This window comes from Mobula hypostoma, chromosome 17 (genome assembly GCF_963921235.1).
Source record: "Mobula hypostoma chromosome 17, sMobHyp1.1, whole genome shotgun sequence".
Taxonomy (NCBI): domain Eukaryota; kingdom Metazoa; phylum Chordata; class Chondrichthyes; order Myliobatiformes; family Myliobatidae; genus Mobula; species Mobula hypostoma.
In genome coordinates this window covers 54,366,709-54,389,299 of record NC_086113.1, presented here as the reverse complement: position 1 = coordinate 54,389,299, position 22,591 = coordinate 54,366,709, and the positions used below count along the sequence as shown (strand labels likewise).

General features: G+C 42.4%; 1 protein-coding gene across 1 annotated transcript in view; it reads right to left on the bottom strand.

Annotated features, from left to right (window-relative positions):
- The window catches only part of si:dkeyp-120h9.1 (Y+L amino acid transporter 2-like), an 80,730-nt gene that overhangs the window by 14,020 nt on the left and 44,119 nt on the right, over positions 1–22,591 (bottom strand). The window contains exons 5-8 of the mRNA XM_063069929.1: positions 17,385–17,508; positions 8,745–8,848; positions 3,632–3,728; positions 916–1,065 (exon numbers count right to left, since the gene is read on the bottom strand). Coding sequence (XP_062925999.1) covers positions 916–1,065; positions 3,632–3,728; positions 8,745–8,848; positions 17,385–17,508 — 475 coding nt within the window. The remainder of the gene's footprint in view (positions 1–915; positions 1,066–3,631; positions 3,729–8,744; positions 8,849–17,384; positions 17,509–22,591) is intronic.

The window sequence follows — 22,591 nt, the reverse complement described above, 5'->3', positions numbered from 1 at the left end:
CAGTCATTTGATTATTCACGTGCATATGGGGTGCTAATGTTTTTTTGTGTCATTCATTTTCGGAGGGGTTTTTCTTTGTTTCATGGATGTCTGTGAAGAGCAAGAATATCAGGTTGTATTCTGTATATATTCTCTGATATTAATTTGAACCATTGAATGTAGGGAAATCTGTAGTCATTTTCAATGTGGCAAACTCCCGTCAGAGACCAAACACAACCTGGCACCAGACTGTCGAGGCAGAAATGAGAACCCTGAACCACACCCAGTAGAGAAGGCGGCCGAGTACAGACAGAGATTTAGGATCTTCATTTTTGCCCTAAAATGCCAGCGGTGTAACAGACAGTAACTACTACTACTATTACCCCTAGGAAAAGCCGTGCAGAAACAACCACAATATTTGTTGTGATGTCAACTGATTGACAAATACAGGCTGGCCGATCAGCAAAATTCACTTGAGATAACAGAGTCTTCAGTACCATCCAACAGGCACCTCCACCTCCAATGTGTTCTCAGTGTCACATTGGATAGTCCCTGGACTTCTGTACCAGAATCTTCGACACAGATTGTGAGCCCACAGTTTTCTCCTCCACAAACAAATGCTGCACTAGATGAGCTACGGTTTACCCAAAACAGAATGGAGGCACAAGAGAGTGCACGCTGGAATCTGGAGCAACAAACAAGGTGCTGGGAGAACTCAGTGGGTCAGTTAACACCGTGGGGGGTGGGGGGGCGGTGAGGGGAATGGAGAGTTGGAGTTTCTGGTGAAGACCCTTTATCTGTCCAGATGAAGACCCTGAACCTGAAATGTCAACTGTCCATTTCCTCCCACAGATGCTGGCTGACACACTGGGTTCCTCTAGCATTTTATGCTGACACAAAATACATGTTCAGTGAGTCTATTTTAACTAATTTTACCTTCACTGGTCTTGGTAGATCTGGGAATTTCCATCTCAGGTAAATCTGGCTGGCAACAGAGAGGCCAATGAAGAGCCAGTAGTTAAAGCTGAAGTAATTGATGAGCGTGTAAATATCTTCAATGCAGAGATAGATTAAAGCCATTCCTCCCTGAATAACAAGAATAAACATTTAACTTGACATTCAATAGAAAGGCACCAAGGACATACTCTTCTTCAATACTTAAATTACATTTCACTTTTTTCCTTCAAAATAGTAAATACTTTCAGTAGTTTTATATCATATCTCATAAGCATTTTTGATGTGCAGTGTACTGATCAAAGTAGGCAGAGGTATACAAGTTATCTAATTTGTATACCATTTGGTATTAGTAGGCCAATCAGAATATAACTTCTGTTACTCTGTTACTGTAAAATTAATGACATTCTACATTCTTCAGCCTAGGAATTTTTTTTTGCCTCAAAACATGCACAAGTTTTGCATCAGGGAATTTGGCAGCCAGATCCTGTCATGCCCAAGCAGCTGTGCGTGACTGACGTTCATACAGGCGAATACTTCAGCCAGCTTCCCCACTAGAACAAAACAGGTAGGCTACTGGTAAGAAAGAAAGGTTGCAACATCAGGAGAAGCAGTATCGCGGAGGAGTGACATCAAGTGATGGAGCTGAATACCAGAGGAGGCTCTAGCTGCAAGACAATCATGATTTTACTACCAATGGGCAAAACAAGTGGCAAGACTCAATATCAATGATTTGGGTGAGAATATACAAGGTACAGTTAGTAAACTTGTAGATGACACTAAAATAGATAGGACGTAGATTCAAAATCAAAAATTTACAAGGGAATTTTGATCAACTGAGTGAATGGGTCAAGGAATGGCAAATGGAGTTCAATTCACATCACTGTGAAATGCTCTGTGTTGTAAAGTCAAATCAAAGTAGGACATTTACAGTAAATGTTAAGTCCCTGGTGAGTGTGTAGAAGAGGGACTTTGGATTTCAAGTAGATGGATTCCTGAAAATGGAGTCAGACAGACAGGGTGGTGAAGAAAGGTTTTTGCACTCTGTCAGTCAGGATACTGAGTACAGAAGGTGGGAGGTTATGTTTCAGTTGTACAAGATGTTGGTGATGTACTGTGTTCAGTTTTGTTCATCTTGTTGTAGGAAAAATTTTATTAAACTGCACAAAGTGTAGAAAATATTTAAAAAGATGTTGCCAGGACATGAGCAAAATAGTTACCCACTTGGGGTCAATAAAGTACTTATTATTGCTGTTATTATTATAGCCAGAGGTTGGACAGACTAGGAATTCTTTCCTCAGGGGATAGGAGACTTGAGAGGTGATGACTTGGGTATAAAATCATGAAGAGCACAGGTTTAAAGTGAGAGAGTAGATATATAGTGGGAATTTGAGAGCTAAGTTTTCCACCCAGGAGATGGTACATATGGAATGAGCTGTCACAGGAAGTGGCTGAAGTTGGTACAAAAGACAGCTGCGCAAGTAGATGGATAAGGAAGGTTTCGAAAGATTGAGTCAAAAACAGGCAAATGGAACTAGCTTTGTTGGGCACTTTGGTTGGTGTGGACAAGTTTGGTTGAAGGCCCTGTTGCTATGCTGTACGACTTAATGACACTGTGGGTCTCAGATCCATAATGGACATTTTGAGCAAATGAGTTCAAGAGAACGCAGGTGAAATTTCTGGGACAGACATGCAAAGGATCCCATCAATTATTTTGAGATCCAATTCATTTGCAAAGCAGATAAATCGATTGTGCCACTTCCAGGCCACTTAAAAAAAATAACAGCCATCATATATTTGAAGCTAAAATACCAGATCAACAGAGGTATCTTTGTACTTGCAGGTTTACCTGAGAATGTGACGGTAAACTTGCTAGAATACTCCACATGGAAGTTTGTAGAAATTGTGTTTTAACTAATAAATTTTCCCAGTTGGTAATGGGGTCAGGAGGAAGTAATGAGCAAAGATACCATTCCGTTACAGAAAGGAGAACGAGTTTATCAAAGACTGTGGCTGCATCATTTGGGACTCTGACAGCGTTCCAGAGCACAGTTACATTCAGTGAAAAATTAGGGAAATTATTACAAAACTGGATAAAGAGAGACCAACATTATATTATACTACTGAATGCCATCAATTTGAAAAGCATCACAAGTATGAAATATTTTAACCAAAACCCCAAAATCTACCAAATGTTGAATAGCCCTTTCCACTACCCATCGTATCTATGTCACAGATTTTCTCTGGCTATATCAGTAATACATCACGGATCAAATACAAACTGAGATGACTCTGCATCTGCATGGCTTTCATCTCTAACTTTCCTCATCAGAATGTGACATAAGATGGTGAGAGTGGGGAAGTGGAAGGGAATTAAAGGGAAAACTAAAGCTGAATAATTAGTTTTATTCGCAATGATAACAAAATTGAAGCATTCCATTTTTTAAACCTCGGGACTTCTGTGCTGCAAGATTACCTTGCATCAGTATGTTTGTGGACAACAAAGAAGCTGCTTCTATTCCCTTGTCCAAATGTTTGTAAAACGAGGATTAGGAGACCAACCAGCAAAACTCACCAACACTTTCTTTCTGTTCATCACCATCACCACACTAAATAGATGCAAGTCTCCCAACAAGCTCCACTAATCCACTTAATGTTGATAAAGTATGAGAACATTCATTTCATAGAGTGTACTTACATTAAAGCACAAGGCTGGGATGGGGGTGCATCTAAAAACATGGACCATGCACAGAACATTTGGTAGGTGACCTTCCCTTGAAGCAACAAAGTAAAGCCTGGAACATAATGATTGGAAATGGGTAACAATGTTTTACCAGTTGTTCAAACTTCCTCACAATTAATCTACTTAACATACTGGAAAGAAACCAAATGCAGAAAGTTTAGCTCAGCAATAATATTGTTCTGGAAATGCCACTGGAGTTTTGTTCAAAGTTCAAAGTACATTTATTATCAAAGAATGCATACATTATACAAGCTTGAGATTCATCTCCTACCAGGCAGCTACGAAACAAAGACACTCGAAAGAACTCATTAAAAGACCATCAAACACCCAATGTGCACAGAGGGGGAAAAAAAAATGCAAACAATAAACACAAGCATTCTGAACAGAGGTCCACAACAGTCTGTCCGCAGACACTTAAATTCAGCGCAGAGCAGAGCAGGGAGCTGAACCGGCTCATCCCTCCTTGCCTTGGACCTCCACACCCGCACCTTTTCAATTTACTCCGACACCTAAATTGCACCCAAACAGCAGGTTCAGTCGCTTCGATACGCTCAATCAGCATTGCACGTTCAGGAAGAGGAAATGCTTGCTACACATCCAGCTGCAGTAACAAGATCTGTATTTCTCAAATACATAAAAAGCACGATGTATCACCTGTCCACACCTAGAGGGGAATTTTCAATACAGTAAAACTCCAATAATCAGCCATGCTCAGGGCTTCAGGACCAGCGGTGTGTGTGGGCAACTTATTCAAAGCAATTCTAATTGACTTTTTAAAAAAGACGGTATCCAGTGAGTGAGACAACTTCAAAAGAGAGAATAGGAATCCAGACTCAATGCGTGGAAATGGAACATGGGAACCAGGGCCCTAATGCGTGGAAGGGGAGTGCAGGAACCAGATCCTCAGTCACAGCTTGGAAAATAGCTGGTGATTCAGGTGCCAAACTATAGGCAACTAGTCCAATAGCACATTATTAGAAGAGCTTTAAACCTTAACTGAAGATCAGTGACCCATGTAACAGCTGTCACAAATCACAAGATGATAGGACAGGTATCATACCTAGCCATCTGATCCAGACAGGGAACGTAGTAAGAGCAAAATCAGGACGTCTAGGCATTCTGCAAAACTAATCGACTCCTGTACTCAAACGGATCTGGGCCGTACCCTCCAAATATCCGGACCTGCCTCTCGGTTTTTTTGTACTACCTTACTTCCTATTTTTGTATTTTCTATTTATGATTTATAATTTAAATTTTTAACATTTACTAATTTTAACTATTTTTACTATTTAATATTTGTAATCCAGAGAGTGTGAAGTGCAGAATATCGCTGTGATGATTGTACGTTCTAGTACCAATTGTTAGACGACAATAAAGTATAAAGTATATAATTGTTTTCAACTCTGTGATTATGATCTGCCTTAAATTCACCCTTCTTCATCCACTGACAACCTTCCAAGAAAACTGGTTTCTTCTCTTCTCCTACTGTCGCTCTCTCACTATTAATGACTACAACTACGGACTTTCAGGCCTTAAACAGCATCTCACTCTCTCTCAGTTTTGATAAAATTAAAGAAAATGCAATTGTGTGCACCACTGATTCACTTTAAATATAAGTGTTTGCATTATCCTAACAATTTGAATATTATTGTTTGAAATTCTTCAAGTTAATTCTAGCATCAAAAATACGTCTGGTAATGAAGTCAGCCACCAGAGAGCACTTGTCCAGATTTTTTTTAGCATTCATTTCCTGTTCCTTTCACATCAAAAGGAAGTCCAATTTATTTGATTAGACTGGCAACAGATGGAGAATAATCACTGCTCTGTCTTCAGCTCATTAGCCAATTGTGCCTTGTTTAGTGAAACTCACATTGTAACATTAAGCACTGAATGAGACATCTGGAAAAGCAACGAAGCAGATAGTCGCAGCGCAACCATGCAAGTGGTGTCCAAGGTACAGTCAGCCTCTGTCTCTGAACTTACTTAACATACGGCATAATAAATGTTTCCGAACAGAAATAAACATGGGTAAAAATGCATGGCACAGTGAGCTATAACAGCAGAATTCTACTTCAGAGCTTGAACTTAAATCCAGATTGCCCTTGTGATATTGAAGTTCTCTCTCACTGGATGGTAAAATTACCTCAGGAGATGGGCGAGAAGGAAAAGTCCAGGGTCACAATTACTCAACACCTTAGTAGTCAATCAACATCAACATCAGAAACAAGAAGCAATTTCACTCTCCACAAAAGCTGCCTGGCCTTCTGAATATTTCCAGCATTATGTTTATATTATAGCTGCTTTACTGAATACATTTTACTCTAGGTTTTCTACTTCCATTTATAGTTCCACAGCAAAATTAGTCAAATCCTATATACATATTCATGTAACCATCATATACGAGCCTGAACTTTTCGGTATGCTAGCAGGTACCTCTTCCAACTAATAAAGCGGCCACTGAGTCTATCTTCATGGTCTTCTGCTGCTGCAGGCCATCCACTTCAAGTTTCAACATGTTGTGCATTCAGAAAATCTTCTCTGCACACCACTATTGTAATGGCCATTCTCCTCTGACCGCTCTCATTAACAAGGCACTTTACCCACTGAACTGCCACTCACTGAATGCTGTTTCTTCCTCGCATCATTCTCTGAAACAACCAGAGAATGATACGCATGAAAATCTCAGGAGACCTGCAGTTTCTCACACGCTCAAACCACTCTACCTGACACCGACAATCATTCCACGGTCAAAGTCACTTTTATCACCTACCTTCCCCATTCTGATGTTTGGTCTGAACAAGTGAACGAACCTCTTGACCATGGCTGCATGCTTTATGCTCTGAGTTGCTGCCACATGATAAGCTGATTAGATATTTGCATGAACAAGCAGGTGTACGGGTTTATCTATGAAAGTGGCTACTGAGTGTACGTACCGTGATTAATTAACTTAGCAAACTGAATATTTTGGGAAGTGGGAGGAAATTGGAGCTCCTGGAGGAAATTCATGTGGTCACAGGCGAATATGCAAACTTCACACAGAAACCACTGGAAGTCAGAATTGAGTCTGGCTACAGCTCTGTTAGTTCCATGGCAAATGGCCATTTCACCCATGGGTCCAGAGCTGCAAGTTTCAGCAGAATTTCCCCATCACGTGTCATACTTTCTCTTTTAGCGCTCTACTGAGCAGGAAGGAAAATGCATCATCCAGACTGAGGTACTGAGGCTCAGGGAGGAGAGGATCGGGCCAAATTGTTGATCAGAAGATTGGGAAAGCTTGGGGGTAATAGGTAATCTTGGGCAATCAAGAATAGAGATTGGGGAATCCTAGGGACAACAGAGTATCGGAGTCATTTCAAGGGTTGGGGCCAATCAGGAAAGCAGAAGACTGGAGAGGTAGGAGGGGGCGTCCCAAATGACGCAAGACTAATATGGAACTTAATTTGATGTGGATCACGTCAGGCACAGAGCTTTTAGAGAACCACTGAAACGTAGGTCCTACTTCCTCTACAACTCTCAAAATACAGCACTGAAAGGAGAATGAAGTCATTTGATGCAACACACATCAAATTTGCTGGTGAACACAGCAGGTCAGGCAGCATCTAGAGTCTCGGCCTAAAACGTCGACTGTACCTCTTCCTAGAGGTGCTGCCTGACCTGCTGCATTCACCAGCAACTTTGATGTGTGTTGCTTGAATTTCCAGCATCTGCAGAATTCCTCATGAAGTCATTTAATGCAGGTCTGATACTGAAATCATCTCTGATTTGTGACTACTGCAGGAAATGTCTTACTGAATTTCCAGTGACTTAAACCAATGCAGAAATGGTCATAACAAAGTTTTACTAAGTACACAGCATACAGTTAATCTTGTAACATTGAAACAAATAGCCCTATGTAATCAAATTTCTAGAACATCTATCAACTCCTTTCTGAGAAGCCCCTTGGATCTACTCCAATTCACTTTCAAGGACCCATCTCATGTTCTTGGTATTTATTACTATTTACTTATTATTAATATTTCTTTATGTATTTGCAGTTTGTCGTCTTTTGCACACTGGTTGAACTTCTAAGCTGGTGTGGTCTTTCATTGATTCTATTATAGTCATTATTCTATTATGGATTTACCCACCAGAAAATAAATATCAGGGTTGTATACTGTGACATGTATATACTTTGACAATAAAATTTACTTTGAACTTTATGGTGAAAACATTTTGCAATAGGATGGTGAGCAGTGGAAGGAAAGAGAAAGCACCATTAATTTATTATCACCATAAATTTAACAATTTATTATGCATTTTAACTTACGCACACAGGAAACTTTAATAAATAATGCAAAATATTGCTGCTACAAATGTGAAATTTTTAAAAAAATTGCTGGAGATAGTCAACGAGTTAGCCACACCCACAGAGCAAATAAATGGAGTTGCACAATGTATTTCATCAAAATGATAAAAACCATGAATTTTCATTTGAAATTTGATGAGCACAAATTATGAAAAATGACACACCAAGATATCCTGCTGAGAAAAGTTATAACTTGAAAACAACTATTCATTCTCAACAGTTACTGTTTCTTATCAAATCATCTTCAGAGTTTGAAAAGGGGTTCCTGAAACATTTCACTGTTTCTCTCTCCACAGATACCATCACACCTGCTGAGTTTCCCCAACATTTAACATTTTTACTTCAGCATCTACAGTTTTGTTTTTGCTTTTCAGTTACTGATGCATGGTAACTCAGAATGTACTGTGAAGGTCGTTCGCACACCACGTAGTAAATAACACCTCAGCATCCGACACTCAACACACCATCAATGCTCTGTGCAAACAGGATGACACCATTCCCAAGTTACAAGAGACAATACCTCAAAAGCATTTTGTTATCTACAAAGTAACTTTGTCCACCCAAATGTCTTAAAATGCATGATGTACAAGTATCTCCTTTTCCTTCCACAGGGTCAGTCTCCAGCTTATTAAAGAGCAAGCCGTGCTTCTCAATGAGTTAAGTTAAGCAATTTGCATTCCTTCACCCACCATCCTCGCTTACTTCCACACACCTCAGACTTACCGGGACGCTGCAATGATTGATGAGTTAAGGCCACCGTAACAGGATATTGCCACGGACAATGGTATGAGCCACTTCACGTAACCCAAAACAATCTCTGCAAAAGTCTAAAGAAACATACAGTAGTCACGTCTAAATTTCAACTTGTTTGCAAAAACTTAATACTTAATAGACAGAAAATAAAGTACTTCTGCTGAGGTTATTTTAATATGGTTCCTGATGACCACTAAGCATTATATAAATCCTTAACTTTTATTTATTTATTGAGATACAGCACGGATCGGGCCCTTTCGCATTTCCAGCCACGCTGCTGAGCAATTCCTCAATTTTAATCTGAGCCTAATCACGGAACAATTTACAACGACCAATTAACCTACTAAACAGTATGTCTTTGGACTGTGGGAGGAAACCGGAGCACCTGGAGGAAACCCACACGGTCACGGGGAGATGCACAAACTCCCTACAGACGGTGGTGGAAATTGAAGCCGGGTCGCCTGCACTGTAGAGCATTGTGCAAACCACGATGCCACAATGACACTCTATACAGCTGAATACCAGAAAAAATAGTTGAATCTCTTTATGGCAACTTATGCAACTTCGGCTATTCTCAGCTCGGAGAGGAAAAATAACTTCTGGAAGTGACTGAATGGGACTTTGTGTCACAGTGCAAGACTGACCCTCACAAACCAAAGGTGATTAAAGACAAGGTCCCACCTCAGGTTCTTACCTGTTAACAGACTGGGTACATTCGCTGATGAATAATATAACTGGAAAACAGAAACCCTCTTGCTATCTTCACCCCCACCCACACAACCACACACCAAGATAATGAGCTGATTCAGTTGCATCCTCATGATAAATCCTTACGGTTATTTCACTATCTACAAGCCACAAGTCCAATAGGCGATGGAGTACAGCCTACTCCATCAACAACTCCAACAACTCACAAGAAGCCTGAAACTATCCAAGGAAAAACCACCAACATGATTGGCACCTTATCACCACCCTAAACATTTACCCCCTCCAGTGATGGTAGTGTGCATCACCTCAGTTAGAAAGAAGTACAAAAGGGAAACAGGCTCTTCGGCTCACTAGGCCTGTTCTGACCATCCGCCACCTCCCACCCATTAAACTATCTTCCTACATGAATGTTATTTCTTATTCTCCTCAAATTTCCATCAATTTACGTAATGTCCCCACCCCCATCCAATTCAACTCACTAGTGGCACTTAGCTCAGGCAGAACGAACATAAACTCCACGCAGACAACACCTGAGGTCAGGGTTGAACCCTGATTGTCAGTCCTGCAGGACAGTGGGTCCATTAACTGTTTATCTCCAAAAATATCCCCCAAACACGTCCTCTACCACTATTAAAGACAAGGAAAACATTAAGGATGAAAATAAAGTACCACATCAGGTTGACCAATGTTGTGACTTGAAGATCCAGCCATACATTTCTGTTGTTGCTGGGTCTAACATTGCTGGAGCACTTTCACCAGAAGTTCTGCAACAGTTCCAGAAAGTAGCTCATCACTACCTTCTAAAGAGCAATTAGGAAGAGGCAATAAAACGCTGGCCTTGCCCGGGTCACGCTGATCCCAAAAGATAATTAAAATAAAAAAACAAACCGGACTCCAGCTTTGGGCAGTTTAATGAACAACAGAATCAGAAATCAGAAATATTGTATCTATCACCTGATAACCTGAAGAGATTCTATAAAATCCACAGGTACTCCAAGTAGCATAGTGGCTAGCATAATGTTATTACAGTGCAAGGGATCAGGGTTCAGTTACCACCGTTGTCTGTAAGGAGTTTGTACGTTCTCCCCGTGACCACATGGGTTTCCTCCAGCTTCTTCAGTTTTCTCCCGCATTCCAAAGACTGTATGGGTTGGTATGCTGTGGGCATGCTACGTAGGCACCCGAAGCCTGGTGACACTTGCCCCCAGTCCAGTACATTCAGGACACAAACGATGCATTTCACTGTATGTTTTGATGCTTCAGTGTACATGCGACAAATAAACCTTTTAAAGCTTTAAACTATAGTTGAAGTACTTGCAAACCCTCACCTCTATCATAGCCATGTTTCTGACAGAAGAGCCCTAAATACTTCAAAGAAACAATGGTATTTATGATATCTTAAGTACGATGTGGTATACAGTTAGTGTTGGAAAGTTATCAGCAGATGATGATTAATAATACTTTGCATTTTGTATGTTAATACAAGAAACTTTAACGTGTTTCCAATCTAAATGAGCCACTGCATATATTCCTTGGTGTTAAAATAGTTGTTGTGATGTTGTGATGCGTCTAGTGTGGTAGTGTAGTGTAGTGGTCCCCAACCACTGGGCTGCAAAGCATGTGCTACCAGGCCGCGAGGAAACGACACGAGTCAGCTGCACCTTTCCTCATTCCCTGTCACGCACTGTTGAACTTGAACATAGGGTTGCCAACTGTCCCGTATTTGCCGAGACATCCTGTATATTGGGCTAAATTAGTTTGTCCCATACGGGATCGCCCTTATCCCGTATTTCTCCCACTAAGGTAGAGCGTTCCTATGAAACCTTTTGTGCCAAAATGGCATAAAGCAAAGAAGCAATTACCATTAATTTATATGGGAAAAATTTTTTGAGCGTAACCAGACCCAAAAAATAACCTACCAAATAGCACATAAAATCTAAAATAACACTAACATATAGTAAAAGCAGGAATGGTATGATAAATACACAGCTTATATAAAGTAGAAATAATGTATGCACAGTGTAGTCAGGAAGATTAAGCCAAAACTGATTTGTGGAAAAAAAATTGGCACGTACGTGCATGCGCACACAGGTGCCCGCCCGAGGCTTCATGGTCATGGTAGTCTTTCTCGGGGTAAACACAAGTGTCCCGTATTTGACTGCTACTTTTGTCCCTTATTTGGGAGTGAGAAAGTTGACAACCTTAACTGTAAAAGACATGCTGAGGTGGGTTTAACCCTGCTTGAACACCCCCCCCCCCCGGCACCCCGTCGGCCGGTCCGCAAGAATATTGTCAATATTAAACCAGTCCGCATGCAAAAAAGGTTGGGGACCCCTGGTGTAATGGGTAGTGCTTGCTGCTCTCACTTTCAGCTTCCACCACTGGCTAGAAGTCTTGCAAAAAGGAGAGCTGAATGTGTAGTCTCTCCCTGCTAGTACATAGCCACTCCAACAACAAGCCTCATGTGGTGCTTCTTCACTGGCGACACACAGAAACTGAACTCCTTTCGGACTCAGGCTGAACTACAGAGGACGGGGAGGAGGTCTGGTCTCTGCACACATAGATCGCAGGCCCACCGGTGTGTGGACACGCCCTGGCTCTCATGAACCAGATCCCCAGCTATGGGTAAGTAGCCCCACTGCCTTAATTCACGTAAAGTTACAGTTGTGAGGAGAAACTGATGAAGCTGGACAAAAAAAACTGCAGACGCTGGAAACTTGAAACAAAACCAGAAAAAGCTGGAAGTTGTCTGTGGGTTTGTAGAGAGAGATAAATAGGGTTAACATATTAATGATAGAACAGGAAAACTGAGAATACAGATGTATTTGAAGGTTTATACAGAAGAAACAGGATATCTGTCATAGGGTAAAAATTAAGGCTGACTGGGTAACGTAATTGCTTTCAGTTCTGTTAATTACAGAAAAAAAAATCCAAAATCTGGAACTACTAAAAAAAGTGTTAATTTGCAGATGAGAGGGAAGAGAAGAGAGAATCAGAACAATTTTCACAAATGGTTATTCAATTGAAACAACATGACAGGGAACAACCATATTGTGCTGTTTGAATTGGACCCTGCAACCCCGACAACGAGTGAGCACTACCTTTCAAATTGCTGCAAACTCGGAACAGTTCTGTATTGATTTTGTGATCAAGGTTGCACAGCAAACAATTACATTTATTTGAGATGACAATAGACGAATTTCCTAAATCAACTAATTTACAGTCTTACAGGACACACATGATTAACACCAGTCCATTGTCATGGTCATGATTTTAGTATTACATACAAGTGTACTTAAGTCAAAGGAACCATCTGTCCCCATGGAAACAGACTTTTCCAAGTGATTGTCAGAGTAGGTGGTGCCTAACAAGGTTAACAAGAACAGTGTACGTGAGTAATGTTTACAGGTTGAAGGAACTGTGTGTTAAAGAGGATAGTGCATCAGTGTTTGTATGGTACTTGAACAATAAACCATTAAAAGAACAATGAGTCAAGCTGCCTTTAAGCTACATTGAAGATTCATAATGAACTTGGGAATGATACCATTTTGAGAGGTTACTGATAGGAATACTGGCAAGTGTTCAGTGAAGAACCGTATGTATGCAATGTGAAGAGTTAGTTTACTTGCTGGTCAGTTATTGACGGACCCTTTCAAGGGATGCAGCAGCTCTTTCCCATTGGCTGCCTTGCTCGCCACAGTTCCAGGTGCCTCAGAGGAATAAGAATGGCACGTGTGAGAGACTCGCAGGCTTCCCTTTGTCTCCAGGGGCTCATCTTCACACTGAGGTTGCGACCGGTGCTGCCAAGAACCATTGAGAAACTGCTGCAGATATAGGAGGGCCCACATGCACACTTGGCCAAGTATCTGTTTGTTGAAAGTTTATTTCTGTAGCTGTGTAACTTGGGGAGACCTAATGTATGTAGTACCTGTTGAGTTTGAAGTGTTGCTGAGTGTTTAGTCATGTTGTTTTTGTAACTTTGGGTGGCTTGGTCGAATGTTTTACTGTTTGTAAGTAAATGGTTAATGTGCCTATCAGTGTCTTCTGTCTCACTTACCAAATGCATGAACCTGCTTCACTGTAACAATGTGTCACTAAACACAAAGACACAAGTGTACACAGAGGTAAAAGCTCCATCCAAACCATCCTTTACGCCCTTCAATCTTTTTCCCAAAGAAACACAAATCTATTCTCAGCAGGGTCTGGAAAATTCTGCCGCACTTTTTTTCCGATTGACTTTTTTTTATGAACGAACCGTTCAGCACTGTTCAGGAAATTCAACATGCTACTTCCCGTTGTCACAAGCACATCCCCCAACTGAATTCCCAATGAGGGAGACACAGGCTGACACCATTCCCTGTGTAGCCAATATTTAGTGCCCTTAGAGATACGGTTGTTAGGCAGGAGTTGTGCTCACCCCACTGGGAAGTCTGCAGCTTAGCACTTACATCCTTGGGGTATGTTACTCCACTGAAATTACTCACCCCTACACAACCAGTTTCCAAGTCACCTTAACACCATCTTTTCTCAGTCACCGATCACTGCTGGTCCCCTTCATAAATCTATTGACCTGTGATTCCTCCAATTCTCCTCTCTGGCACACTACCAGTAATACCCACCACAATAGCCTCCATTGACCCCATCTGACCTCAGCCTCAGCCTTCAGGACAATGACCTCCTAAGAGCTACCAGGTGGCTCATTGTTCATTGACAAAGGCCTAGACACTAGACACTAGAATACTACAGCACAGTACAGGCCCTTTGGCCCTCGATGTTGTGCCGACCCATATATTCCTTAAAAAAAACGTACTAAACCCACGCTACCCCGTAACCCTCTATTTTTCTTTCATCCATGTGCCTGTCCAAGAGGCTCTTAAATACCCCTAATGTTTTAGCCTCCACCACCATCCCTGGCAAGTCATTCCAGGCACCCACAACCCTCTGTGTAAAAAAAAACTTACCCCTGATGTCTCCCCTAAACTTCCCTCCCTTAACTTCGTACATATGCCCTCTGGTGTTTGCTATTCGTGCCCTGGGAAACAGGTACTGGCTATCCACCCTATCTAGGCCTCTCATAATCTTGTAGACCTCTATCAAGTCCCCTCCCATCCCTCTACGCTCCAAAGAGAAAAGTCCCAGCTGTGGTAACCTTGCCTCATAAAACTTGTTTTCCAATCCAGGCAACATCCTGGTGAATCTCCTCTGCACCCTCTCCATAGCTTCCACATCCTTCCTATAATGAGGTGACCAGAACTGAACACAATATTCTAAGTGTGGTCTCACCAGAGATTTGTAGAGTTGCAACATGACCTCTCTACTCTTGAACTCAATCCCCCTACTAATGAAGCCTAGCATCCCATAGGCCTTCTTAGCTATCCTATCAACCTGTGCAGCGACCTTGAGGGATGTATGGATTTGAACCCCAATGTCCCTCTGTTCATCCACACTCTTAAGTAACCGACCATTAACCCTGTACTCAGCCTTCTGGTTTGTCCTTCCAAAATGCATCACCTCACACTTATCCAGATTGAACTCCATCTGCCACTTTTCTGCCCAACTCTGCATCCTGTCTATATCCTCTTGTAACCTTCAACAACCTACAGCTCCATCCTCAACTCCTCCAATCTAGGTGTCATCCGCAAACTTACTCACCCATCCTTCCGTCTCTTCATCCAGGTCATTTATAAAAATCACAAAGAGCAGGGGTCCCAGGATAGATCCTTGCGGCACTCCACTAGTCACCGACCTCCAGGCAGAATACTTTCCTTCCACTACTACCCTCTGCTTTCTTCCTTGAAGCCAATTTTTTATCCAAACAGCCAAGGTTCCACTGATCCCATTCCCCATGACTTTCTGGATGAGTCTCTCGTAGGGGACCTTGTCAAATGCCTTGCTAAAGTCCATGTAGACCACATCTACTGCCCTACCCTCATCAATTTCTTTTGTTGCCTCTTCAAAAAACTCAATTAGGCTCCTGAGGCATGACCTTCCCTTCACAAAGCCATGTTGACTATCCTTGAGTAGATTGTACTTCTCCAAGTGCTTGTAGATCCTGTCCTTAAAAATCCTTTCCAATAGTTTGCAGACCACTGACGTAAGACTCCCCGGTCTATAGTTCCCAGGATTCTCCCTATTACCTTTTTTAAACAAGGGAACTACATTTGTCATTCTCCAGTCCTCCAGCTCCTCTCCTGCAGCCTAAGAGGATTCAAAGATCATAGCTACTGCTCCAGCGATCTCTTCTCTCACTTCTCACAGCAACCTGGGGTATATCACATCCGGCCCTGGGGACTTATCAATCTTGATGTTTTTAAGATGATCCAACATTTCTTCTTCCTTAATCTCCACATTGTCCAGCACACAGGCTTGTTCTATTTCAACCTCACCCTGATCAAGGTCCTTTTCACTTGTGAATACTGAAGCAAAGTATTCATTTAGGACCTCCCCAACCTCCTCTGCCTCCAGGCACATGTTGCCTTCTTTATCCTTTCACAGCCCCACCTTCATTCTTGTGATCCTTGTTCTTCACATACGCATAGAACACCTTGGGGTTCTTCTTAATCCTACATGCCAAGGCCTTCTCATGCCCGCTTCGAGCTCTCCCAAGTCCTTTCTTAAGCTCCTTCCTGGCTACCCTATATTTCTCATGAGCCCTTCCTGCTTCTTAAAACTAACATATGTTTCCTTCTTCCTCTTGACGAGTTGCCTCACGTGTTTCGTCAGCCATGGTTCCCTTTTCCTACCATTTTTTCCTTGTCTCAGTGGGACAAACCTATCCTGAACCCAGCACAAGTCATCCCTAAACTTCCTCCACATTACTTCTGTGCTTTCACCCTTGAACATCTGTTTCCAATTTATTCTCGCTAGTACCTGCCTCATCCCTTCATAGTTAGCCCTTCCCCAGTTAAGCACTTTCCCATTTTGTCTGTTTTTATCCTTTTCCATAGCTATGCTGAAGCTAAGGGAGTTGTGGTCACTCTCACCAAAATGCTCCCCCACCAAGAGTTCTGCTACCTGACCAGGTTCATTACCCAGAACTAGATCCAGTATGGCCTCTCCTCTCGTCGGCCGGTCCGCATACTTTGTCAGGAATCCTTCTTGAACACACTTGACAAATTCACCCCCATCTATCCCCCTTGCAGTCAGGAGGTACCAGTCAATATGAGGGAAGTTGAAATCAACCATAACTACAACCCTGTATTTCCTGCACCATTCTAAAATCTGCCTGCTTATCTGCTCCTCGGCGTCCCGAGGGCTATTTGGGGGCCTATAGACTACTCCCAGCACAGTGATTGATCCCTTCCTATTTCTGACTTCCACCCACACTGACTCAGTGGACACTCCCTCTGCAGCGTCCTCCCTTTCTATAGCCGTGATACTATCCCTGACCAGTAATGCTACTCCCCCCTCTTTTCTACCTCCCATCCTATTCCTTTTAAAACACCTAAACCCCAGTACCTACATCAGCCAATCCTGCCCTTCCTTCAGCCAAGTTTCAGTAATGGCCACAACATTGTAGTTCCAAGTACTGATCCATGCTCTAAGTTCATCCCCTTTATTCCTAATACTCCCAGTGTTGAAATAGACACATTTCAACCCCTCTAACTGGCTACATTGCTGAGCGTTTTGCTCAGTTGAAGTTTCGTGAGGTGATTGAATGACCAAACCATTCCAGCACAACCCCACAGGGAGATTGGTTTCATTGGGGTTAGGACAAGTTACTTCACTGAAGGATCACAGAAGGTTCCACCTCATCATACCATATTTTGTAAATCATAACTATTGCTGTAGACCTGAATCCCAGCTTAAGGAATCCAGTGCATTAGCAGACAACCAAAATCAGTGTCACCACAATCAGGCAATTGATTCAGCTTGTTTTAACAAATCTGTACAAAGACTTACCACAGCCACAGCATCACTGTGGAGGATGGTGGGAATGTCCAGGACTGTGTAGTAAGCCACGTTTGTCAGAAGGTAGATAACTGTTACAATAGGCATTGAAATAGCGATAGCTAAAGGCAGGTTTCTGTCACAAAGCAGAGAAACAGATCATCAGTTACAGGTTTGCAATAGTACACCAAGTAGTAAGTGAATATTCCTTTAGGATAGTCACAAACACTCAATGTAACTCTATAAAAATTTAGATTAAGATTGGAAATAACTCTTGTAGATGCTGCCACGAGGAGGGACATTCCCTACAGAACCTCGTGGTGTGTCCTGATGAGAACAATATCGCCAGCTCAGCATACTTCCCCCTCATAGCATGATGACAAGGGCTGATTAAATGGTGAAATATAAGGCCTTAAAGGGTAGTGTGCATGACAGGTCGTGCTTTACCAACTTGATTGAGTTTTTTTTGACAAGGTGACTAAAGAGACTGATGACAGCAGGGCAGTGGATGTTGCCTACATGGATTTTAGTAAGGCATTTGACGAAGTTCCTCATGGGAGGCTAATCCAGAGGATTAAGATGCACGGGGACTGCGGTGAATTGGCTGCTTGGATTTAGAACTGGCTTGTGCATAGAACAATCAGAATCAGGTTTATTATCACCAGCATGTGTCATGAAATTTGTCAGCTTAACTGCAGCAGTTCAATGCAGTACATGATAATATAGAAAACAAAATAAATAAATCTATTATAGTAAGTGGTATATATGTGTATACTGAATTGATCAAATATAGTGCAAAACAGAAATATTAAATGTAAAAAAAGTGAGGTAGTGTTCGTGGGCTCAAATGTCCATTTAGGAACCATATGGTAGAGGGGAGAAAACTGTTCCTGAAACAGAGTGTGTGCTTTCAGGCTTCTGTACCTCCTTCTTGTCAGTAACAATGAGAAGAGGGCACACCCTGGGTGATGGGGGTCCTTAATACTGGACATCGCCTTCCCAAGGCACCACTCCTTGAAGGCGTCTTGGGTACGTTGGAGGCTAGTGGCTGAAGGAACTTATTTGAGCTGTAGGTCTGTAATTAGTGGGGCTCTGCTGTTTGTATGTATATAAATGACCCAGATGAAAATGTAGATGGGTTGGTTAGTAAGTTTGCAGATGATACCAAGGTTGGTGGAGTTGTGGATAGTGTAGCACACTGGCAAAGAATACAGCGCGATACAGATCAGTTGCAGATATGGGCAGAGAAATGACAGATGTTGTTTAACCCAGATAAATATGAAGTGTTACACCTTGGTAGGGCAAATGCAAGGAGACAGTACAGTGTTAAAAGCAAGATCCTCAACAGTGCTGCTGAGCAGAGAAACCCTGGGATCCAAGTTCACAACTCCCTGAAGTGGTTCCACAGGTCAAAAAGGTGGTTAAGAAGGCGTATGGAATGCTTGCTTTTATTAGTCAAGGTATTGAGTTCAAAAGCCAAGAGGTTATGTAGCAACTTTATAAAACTCTGCTGGGCCACATCTGGACTATTGCATACAGTTCTGGTTGCCCCACTATAGGAAGGATGTTGAGGCTTTGGAGAGGGTGCAGAAGAGGTTTGCCAGGATGCTGCCTGGTTCAGAGGTCATGTGCTATCACAAGAGGCTGAATAAACTTGGGCTGTTTTATCTGAAGTATCAGAGACTGAGAGGAGATCTGATAGAGGTTTACAAGATTATGACAGGCATAGACAGAGTGGCCAGAGAGTGTCTGTTTCCCAGGGTTGAAAGGTCTAATACCAGAAGGCATGCATTGAAGGTGAAAGGCAGTAGGTTCAAGGGGAATGTGAGGGGCAGGTTTTTTTTACTCAGACAGTAGTGGACACCTGGAATGCGCTGCCTGGTATGGTGGTAGAGGCAAATACATTAGAGGCTTTTAAGAGACATTTGGATAGGTGCATGGATGGTTGGATATGGATGTGGTGTAGTAGGAGGGATTAATGTTTGGGTGTTTTTGATTTGCCTTTTAGCTGGTTCAGCATGACTTAGTGGGCAGAATGGCCTGTACTGTGCTGTTTTATGTTCTATGTGACAGAGGCAACACAGCTTGATAAGGTAGTGCAGAAGGCATAAAGCATGCTTGCCTTCATTGGCTCGGGTGACAGAATACTGTATAAAAGTTGGGACATTATGTGCAGTATTAAGGCCGCACTTGGGAGGGTTTTGTGTTGTTCTGGCCGCCACAACATACGTGGTTGCATTGGAGACAATGCAGAGGAGATTCTACAGGAGTTTGCCTGGATTGGAAGACTTTAGTTCTGGGGAGAGATTGCCTTGGCTGGGCTGGTATCCCCTGGAGTGAAAGAGACGAAGGGGTTTCCTGATGGGAGGTATATAAAATTATGAGTGGGACTGAAAAAGTTGACAGTATTTTTTTCTATTACAAGGTTATCAAAAACAAGAGGGGATGAGTTTTCAATGAGTGGGATAAGATAGGGGTACACAGCAGCTCCTCCAGCTCCAACCAAAGGTGTAATTGTTCGTCCTTTTATATCCTTGTTAGGATCGCAAGACACTGCTGGAAATTAACGACCTTGAGCACTTCAAGTCCACCCCAGCAGCAAGCTGCTCCACAGTGACAGAACTGGACTCGTTGCCTACCGTGTTCTCACTTGGATTTGTGGCGTGCCGTTTTTGAGTGGAAACGGTGTAGGGTCCAACAAATGGTGCAAATGATTGTCTTAGACCTTTTAAGTGTGATGACGATACCTTGATCGACATTGGATATGTAGAATGCTGCACTTGCTCAGTGGCAAAACCAACAGCGGGGAGCTGCATTGCCTCAGCTGTTGCACAGACCAGGCCCTCACGCCACGGAGTCAACTGTTGCGGCCGCCCAGGAGAGGAGATGCCAGAGATGGTGTGGGAGAGAGTAGAGGCCTCTGTGAGCATGCTGGAATCTGTATGGGGTTTGGGGTTTGGGGCTGCCCCCACCCCCCAAATCGGTGCTGCCCTTCAGTGTTCGCTCAGTGAAAGACAAGCTGCACCAGGACAACATCTCATGCGCCATCAATCTACAGCCCATGACACTGAAGGACTTAGGTTATATTGCAGAACCTGGGCCTCTGCACCTCCCTCTGCAATTGGATCGACTTCCTAACCGGAAGACCACAGTCTGTGCAGATTGGTGATGACATATCCTCCTCGCTGACGATCAACACTGGCGCACCTCAGGGGTGTGTGCTTAGCCCACTGCTCTACTCTCTGTATACACATGACTGTGTGGCTAGGCATAGATCAAATACCATCTATAAAGTTGCTGACAATACAACCATTGTTGGTAGAATCTCAGTTGGAGATGAGAGGGTGTACAGGAGTGAGATATGCCAACTACTGGAGTGGTGTCACAGCAACAACCTGGCACTCAACATCAGTAAGACAAAAGAGCTGATTGTGGACTTCAGGAAGGGTAAGACGAAGGAACACATACCAATCCTCAGGGGGATCAGAAGCGGCGAGAGTGAGGGGCTTCAAGTTCCTCGGTGTCAAGATCTCTGAGGATCTAACCTGGTCCCAACGTATTGATGTAGGCATAAAGAAGGCAAGACAGCGGCTATACTTCATTAGGAGTTTGAAGCAATTTAGCATTAAACAAATACACTCAAAAACTTCTATAGATGTACCATGGAGAGCATTCTGACAGGCTGCACCACTGTCTAGTATGGAGGGGCTACTGCACAGGACCGAAAGAAGCTGCAGAAGGTTGTAAATCTAGTCAGCTCCACCTTGGGTACTAACCTACAAAGTACCCAGGGCATCTTTAGGGAGTGGTGTCTCAGAAAGGCAGCGTCCATTATTAAAGACCTCCAGCACCCAGGACATGTCCTTTCTCACTGTTACCATCAGGTAGGAGATACAGAAGCCTGAAGGCACACACTCAGCGATTCAGGAACAGCTTCTTCCCCTCTGCCACCCGATTCCTAAATGAACATTGAAGCTTTGGACACTACCTCACTTTTTTTAATATACAGTATTTCTGTTTTGTGAACATTTTTAAAAATCTATTCAATAACGCAATTGATTTACTTATTTTTTTCTCTCTCTCTCTCTTTGCTAGATTATGTATTGCATTGAACTGTTGCTGCTAAGTTAACAAATTTCACGTCACATGCCAGGCCTAATAAACCTAATTCTGACTCTAATTTTTTTTTGTGATTGCTTGTATTTCTACTATCATAATTATTTATAGTCTATAAGGTCTGTATTCATGTGTATGGTTGAATGACAATTAAACTTGAATGTGAATGTGAACTTGAACTTTTAGAGCAGTCCTATAGGGCACGTTTATTTCCCACAGATTACCGTTGATATTTGGAACTCACTGCTAGAGAAGGTGGTAGAATCAGACACCATCACTACACACAAAAGGAATTTGGACAGACGCTTAATAGATAAACCATTGAAAGATATGGTCCTAATGTGAGCAAATAGAACTAGTGAAGGTGGGACAAAGCACTTGTCTGTGTGTTGTCTGACTCCACAGCTACTAATCACATAGTCTGACATAGGTGCCCTCAAACGATCGCTGGGCTGAGTTATTTTTGCAAATCCAAGTTGGAGAAAAGTATATGCCCGTTTTAATAATAAAGTAACATTGCTAGAGTACGTTCTGTTGCTGGCTACATCACTGCACTTTGTAATGGTGTTCTGTTCTATTTTAATTCATAGAATTATTTTGTAGATTCTTGCAACATATTACATTACTTAGACTGTGTTTTAGACTGTGTTTTCCACTTAGTTTCATTAAAGTTTTTAATGAGTTCTGGGGTTTTTTTTTGTGTGATTCTTGCCTGACCTGACTCCACCCAGACAGCCTTAGGCTGAATTCTCAGAATTGTTGGTCCCTGCCTGACTGCTAACCTGACTTTAGCAATTTGATCTCTGGTAGTACACCACCCCTTGAAACCCTTAATTGCACCATTATCCGAACAAGATCTTGCAATTTTCGTGTCCTAAGCCACCAGCCTGAATCTGCTGATGTTTGTAAGACTGCGGCCACAGACACTGCACTGTACTTTCTTATTTCCAATAGCAATCGCAGCTCTATTTTCTCAGAAGGCTGAGAAAATACGGCACGACCCTGATGACCCTTACCAGTTTTGAAAGCTGCACCATAGTTCAAAGCAAAAATCATTATCAGAGTACACACAAACAACCCTGAGCTTCTTTTTCCTGTGGGCA